Consider the following 7,238-nt stretch of genomic DNA (forward strand, 5'->3'; position numbering starts at 1 on the left):
TTAACCACTTGGTTATAATACACTAGTATTCCGCGGAGGTATCTTCTTATACCTGTCGCACGGTCACTACTCGATTGGTTATATAAAAAAAGGGGGGGATCAGAAAAAGCGATGTGGAGCTTCAGCGGCGCAATTGATCAGTATGCCGCCAAGAAAGGTTCCTCTCACGCATTATCGCAGCTCGGGCCAAAATGTCGCAGCAATGCTTCAAAGTCCTTCCGAAGCTTCCGGAGCTCCTCGTCTCGGATTTTGAGTTCGTTCTTGTGTTTCTCCTCTTCTTTTTGTCGTTCTTGTTTCTCACGACTGCACTCCTCACGCGCCTGGCGGATTTCCGCTTCCAGGCTGTTCATTTGCACCTTCATCTCATGCATGCACATCGCGTGTTTCTCGAGCGTCAAGTGATGTTCCATTTCGTCATCGCCTGCCTTGAATGTGCACCCCAAAGCGGCCATCTTGCAAAGTTTCGGTGTTTTGCGGCAACCGGCGCCATGTTCCTCTAAGCTGCCGCGTCTAATGCTCTCTTGGTTGCAGTACTGACATGTGACCGGATAATCCTAACAGTCCATAAAGTGACTCCCAATCTCGGAGACGAAATAGTTCCCGTGGCAGAAACGGCACTCCTGCGTACGCCTGGGACACTCATCGGTCAAGTGTTTTGGCAGGTCGGTGTTGGAGACAATGGAAGAACACTCGTTGGGACACGGCGTCGGGCGTCGAGGGCAGGTGCGGAGGTGGTCCACACAGTTATGAGGGATGGCCGTTTGATACTTGCAGCCAAACATTGAACCAGGACAGAGCAAGAGGCTGCTTCCGTTGCAGCGGGAACAACGAGGCGCTTGCGAAGGTTCCTTGTTCAGTAAGCACTTCTTGCATACGTAATGCTCACAGGTGGTTGCTTTCCAGAGGTACATGGAGGATGCCCCACAATACTCGCACATTCCCAACGAGTCCAGCGACGGCGGGGGATAAAAACGGACGGCAGGCATGTTGGGACGAGATGTTCCTCCGAGTGCGATGGGATGCAAACGCTGCAGGGGCGAGAACAGCTCGAACGATGAACTTTACTGCACGTAATGAAGATATCGGGTTTCCTATGAGGCGACTATGACGGCAGTTACGTAGCGTGCTCTAATCTGTGATGACCCATAGCTTAAGTGCGGTATGGCGATAAGGGCTTCCAGGAAATGGAGTGGCGTCGTATCAGTAGCAACGGTCGCTTAAGTTGTGGGATATGTGTGTAGTGTACTAGCCCAAGCACCACAATGTACTGAAAGTCGAGTGCAATAGGGGTGGACGGTTAGGTGGAAGGCCTTAAACAGACTCCTGAAACCAAAGAATATTGATAAAACACGTAGCGTCCACCCCTATTGCACTCGACTTTCAGTACATTGTGCTGCTTGGGAGTCTTTGATTGTTGCTATGACAAGTACAAGGAGCCTTGTTGGAAGAAGGAGAACGCCATGGTGGTGGGCTACAGTGCACGGTAGAGTTTTTTTCGAATCCCCGAAAATTAATCACCGTTGAAGCGCTGAGGCCGGACAGTTGCTCACCGTCTTCGTCAGCCAGTTGTTACGTAGCGACTTTCCTTGTCGTTTTTTCCGAACGTAACAGTACATACGGAGCGCTGCAATTGCTTATGTGTACATAAAAGAAAAACATCAGGGGCCCTATTCTCGTCAAACTAATCGACGTCGATAACGGCGTTCTCACCTACGTTCGGCACCAAAGTGATAAAGGCGCAGAAAATGACTGACTCCTCGAAGATATACCTGACTATTTTGGTCGTGTATTAGTGACCACAGATGAACATTCGATGCTGTCGCATTGTCATTGTGTTTATCGTTACAAGTATCGTTAGAAGTGCGCACACGTGAAATGAATCCGTTTCATCTTTTCTTTTTTTTTTTGTTATCGGTGAATGTGGAAACTGAGTTGAAGTGTAGAAAGACGTGAAGGTGTCTATTTTAATACACGAGACACCAAGCGCACGTGTTGACAAGGAAGCTGAGGAACCCAGGAAGGGAAGTGCCAAGGACAATGACAAGGGGACGCATTCCCTCCTAAGCCTTCATCTCTGCGTTGCACATATTTTACTTGTGCTGCTTGTGCCGCTTGCTTGCTGTCCCCGACTTCTCGTACTTTATGGTCCGAAACAGTCATTTCGAAGCAACAAATTCATGAGAAATAGGATACCTATTGACCAGGACCAGGATACCAGGACTCTCAGTTCCACTCTCCGCCTGTACCGGCACGACCAATACAACATATCCCATTCGTAATAAACGATACGAGGGACCTCGCGGTGGACACATAACTGGAAAAGGACATTTCCCGAATTGAAATGCTTTCAGTCGTTCGACCACATCGCTGCCACATTTTTATCTTTACAGACGAGGAGAAGACTTTGCTCTATCATTCCACGATAGATTAACAGATTATGGTGAGCGCGGACGCGTTACCAAAGGCATGCTGGAACAGCGCGCTGATTTTCTTCTTATTTTGCTTTCGTCACTGATCGTCCTCTCCCATTTCGGAGACAATCAAATCTGCCTTACCTCCTGAAGAGAAAATCTGTCCTGGGGCTTTAAAGGGGCACTAAAGTGCAAAAATATATCTTGGCAATATAAAAGATCCCGTCAATCTAAGAATAATCCAAAAGGATTGCGCCATTTGGAATTAAAACGTGAATGAAGGTGCCGATTTCGAGGTTCCTCTTTCCTTCGTCCCAATCGGTGCAAAACGTCAAGGGTACGTCACCCCCAGCGCATCCAATTATCAAAGCAAACAAGTTGCGGGAACTGCCCATTTCCGCATTTCTTTGTCCAATCAGCAAAGTGCGAGGGAAGTTCCGACTTGGGTGTGACGCGTAGGGATACACACTTCGCCGGAGCCCATCTATAGCAGCGGGAGCTTTCGCTGATACAGCCACATAATACGGAAACAGACACAGAATGAGGCAGCGTTCATGCGGGGCAACTTTTTTCAGCAACTGTGCTGTTGGTCGACCGAAACCGGGAACCTGAGTTGCTCGGCATCGTTCTCCGAGTGAAACTTCGAGAAGTTTTTGTGCACCCGCCAATCTGTGACGGGTGGCAACCTGTGGCAATCTTGGTTCATGGGTTCCAATCCTGCAGTGTCAGCTGAGAAATATGTTTCTTTTTTTTTTCTACCAATGCCACACAAACATGTGAACAGCCATTTATTGAAGATAATGATGATCTTCTGGCGCAAAAAACGACTAAGATTTGGTAAACAGTAGCAGAAAAAAAAAAAAGAAGCCATCAGTTAGATTCGAACCCACATTTTCCAGTTGCTGTAAGGTTGCATGAAGGTGGAGCCGTGGGAGGAGCTACCCAGAGCCGTATATTAAAAGGGAGTCTTGTCATTCGCAGGAGTCACAAAAAGAGGCTCGACCTGTCAATCACAGTTTCGGTCCTGTGATTGGTTTGCTTTTTACCAAGGGGGTCGCCATGACACCTTACCACCACCCAAAATGGCGACGAAAACAAAAGCAGTGAAGCGAGCATTTCGTGACAAAAAAATATTCACAGACTACCCTGATTTTACGCTGCAAATGTACATCCTCATATACGTTTCCCGGAAATCAGTTTCAACTTATGCTCATCCACTGATATCTAACTGAAAATTATACGTTTTGTTAACGTGTTAGGCCTAGTGAACACGGCGATCATAATGAAATAATAACAAAAACGGCACTGTGCTGTACAATGTTATATTTAATTGCTGGATTTCATGGATATAAACATTCTTGCCTTTTATATTCCAACTATTCATGTAGATGTGTTTAAAAATCATACCGCTGACCATAGGTCGGCGAATTCACTCATGATGTCCATCACCGACATTATTCACCATCACATCACTCAGAATGATGTGATGTTGAGTGATGGGCAATGATGTTATGTGATGTTGAGTTTGATGTTGAATGATGGGCAATGATGTTATGTGATGTTGAGTTTGATGTTGAATGATGGGCAATGATGTGATGTGATGTTGAGTTTGATGTTGAATAATGAATAATGATGTTAAGTGAATTTGAATTTTATGTTGAATTATGAGCAATGATGTGATGGTGACAGCAATGTTGAGTGACGAGCAATGATTTGATGCTGAGTTTGATGTTTATTTATGTGCGAAGATGAGATATTGAATTTGAAGACCCTGCGATGGGTTTTTCAAGTTGAAATCTACGGTTTAGGTTGTGGGGTTCATAGTAGTCGTGGGTGGTTGGATGGGTGCATACAACTGCCCATAGAGTAAGCATTGTAAGTATGCATGACTAGACATGAATAAGGTACCCCATTTTCAGCGTACCTGTTCTCGTGCCCTGTGAAAATCAGAGCTTAGCGGTAGTGGCGGGAAGGTTTCAGTTGTGTGTGTGACCTTGCTGCTGGTGGGTGGGTGTGAGGGAGAGGAGAGTTTGCAGTTCACCGTTATGTTCAGGCATTGGGGTCGGGGTCTCGGTCGTTTGGGCGGAGCTGCACTTGGATGAATAACAAGGAGCAAGGGAGGTGGGCTGACCTTGGCGCGCTCGCGCTCTTAGTCTTGCGTCGCCTCAGAGCAGGTGTGGTGTTACGGGGATGGCTCCAGCATTAAGAGCGGCGGGCTGTTATGTTTGATGTGTCATGTGTGGGCAGGGAAGGGCTTGCCGTTCTGCGTTGTATTTAGAGTTGGGGACTCTGTGGTGCTGCACTTGGATGTCATCCGTAAGAGACAGAAAATGAGGGTTGACCTTTGCGTTCTCGCGTTGTTTGGTTGGCATCGCTTCAGAGCAGGTGCGTTGTGGAGGTTGGTTCCTGAGAATAAAGAAGCGGCGCGTTCGGGCTTATAAATCGGTTATGAAAATTAGTCTCTTTGCACTCCTTCCTTTTCTTTTTATTACTGCTGGCAATGAACCATTCCTGGTGTCTCGGCGAATGAGCGGGTACATGGAAAAATGGGACGAGTATTGTGCAGTATGAACTCGGGGAAAGGCACTGTCACGTGAACAAAATGACAGCATCAATTGCCCGACATCGTTTTGGGCAACCAGAGCATACCACGCTTCCGCCTTATGATTTTTTTCGCAATTTTTTGCAAAGGCAGACTGCAAGCATAAATGAAAAATTGTCCAGGGGAATGTGGCATGAAACTGGGTTGCATAATTTTGTCTTATAACCACGCGTACTCTGCACGCGTACAGCCGACGTCGTTATCCGAACTTTTCTTTTGTTCCTGAGTGCCGCGGTCAAAATAGTTTTCTGTCAGGAACAGCCTAACAGGTTTAGTACAGAATAGGAAACAAAGTGACGACTGTGATGGTCCGCAGGTATGGTCGGTGACTGTATTCGACACGTCAATGAAGTCACTGCAAGAGAGACGACTCACATAAAAGAAAATACCTGTAGAAAGATTCGGCCTCACGTACAGTGTGCTCTCACGCCTGGACATTTAAACACTTCGTGGCAATGGAACCGGTATATAGACACTTCGAACTGCTGAAACCGTTGTCCGGCCTGACCTTTCGAGCGCCGTCGAGTTTTTGATACACTCCGGTTCTGGAATAGGATCACAGATCACTACGACGATCCCAAAGGAACTGCGCATGGTTGCGAGCGTTTCTTCCAGGTTTCAGCCAGGTTTAGCATAGAACGTGACTCACATGATATTCACGTTGTTCGGCCCATGTCGTATAGACGATATCAAACCAAACCAACGATGCTTCAAGCCGAGACAGCCCTTTGGTATCAGAGGTAACAGGGGAAGCAGGCCCGCGTACAGCCGAACTAGCGGATGCACGAAACATGCCGCCAAAGAGCGTTCGCGCCGGTTGAAGCCGACTGTGAGCGGTTGAATGCAGAACCCAGTGCAGTACTGCGTGGATGGGAAGCGGACTGGAGAGACGTGTCGGCCGTTTCATCAATCACGGCTGCCCATGGACGTTCCCAGGATTTTTTTTCCAGGGGAGGGGGAAAGTGCCAGGGGAGGCAAGCGTGCTATCGCCTACCACCTCATTTTCTGGAGGCGGTCGTTGCGGACTGTGCGTGTGCTCAGAGGTTCTTATTATGACTTCTGAAAATATGTCTAAAGTAGAAAGAAAAAATGGGCACGTATGTGCATTGGTGCGACCAGTTATTCCAGGACGCTTGACGTGTGAAAGCACTGAATGATTTAGAAGATTATTTCAGCACTTGAGGTAGTTCGCCAGTGCACACATCTACAAGACAAGGTATATTCCATTACCTGTTGCAAAAGAATGCCACCGTGTTCACACATTCAGCTGGGAGATTCAATTATACATGAACAGCGACCCGTTGATAATCAATAAAGGAGTGCTCATAAATATGCACTAAAAACTCTGCAGAAGTATGCATGCAACTATGCACCTCAAAATATGCATTAAAATTGTTAATGTAAGTATTGTTTTGGATCGTTTTTGGTGTGAAGGTATACAACAAAGAAGGCATGCACCACAGACATCGTCTGCTTTTTGCGCCGTACCACAGTGCATATTGAATAATAATATATTCGGGAGTAAATTTACGCGCATCGTAAGTTAGCCCATTCCATTTGTGTGAAGAGATGCTGCACGTACAGCATGGTAGGGCTACTGATAATTTCGACCACCCGGGGTACTTTAGACGTGCCAAAGCAGTCTTTAATACACCGTTTCTGGAAGCAATGTTTATCGCTCCCACATTGCAACCATTCTCGACCAGGATTGAACCTGCGATCACGCGCTCAGCAAGTGAACACGTTACCAACAGAGCAACTGAGGCCGGCAGTGCAGATTGAAATGCGAACGCGGTAATTTTCCTAACTGTATACAGAAAGCGAAGAAGCAGAGTACGGCCCACCAGAGTCAGACACCATGCTGCTTAAACCGCATATGGAAATACAGCAAGACATACACACACGCACGCACACACATCCACATACACACGCACGCGCGCACACACACACACAAAGTCAATTGGAGCAGATGGCAATATCCCAAAATACGCGCTGTGCGAGTATTTTCCGTATATGTCGTAACGTACAAAACGCACTACGCACTATACGCACTATAGAATCTACTAATCGGCCCCGAACCATGACCAAACGTGCTTCTATCGTAGAGATACGACACTATATCGAGAGAGAGAGAACGAGAAAACGAAGATGCATTCGCCTGAAAATCTGCCGTTGCACTGCTAGATATTTGCGATGCACCCCCAGTTCAAACAGCCCAGTTTAAA

The 7,238-nt window shown here is 46.9% G+C and overlaps 1 protein-coding gene across 1 annotated transcript; it reads right to left on the minus strand.

Annotated features, from left to right (window-relative positions):
• Positions 1 to 554: 554 nt before the first annotated feature.
• Positions 555 to 986, minus strand: LOC135388624 (TNF receptor-associated factor 4-like). Its single transcript, XM_064618276.1, has one exon. It carries the CDS (start codon positions 984 to 986, stop codon positions 555 to 557), a length of 432 nt encoding a protein of 143 aa, XP_064474346.1.
• Positions 987 to 7,238: the final 6,252 nt, after the last annotated feature.

This window comes from Ornithodoros turicata, chromosome 1 (genome assembly GCF_037126465.1).
Source record: "Ornithodoros turicata isolate Travis chromosome 1, ASM3712646v1, whole genome shotgun sequence".
NCBI classification, from domain to species: domain Eukaryota; kingdom Metazoa; phylum Arthropoda; class Arachnida; order Ixodida; family Argasidae; genus Ornithodoros; species Ornithodoros turicata.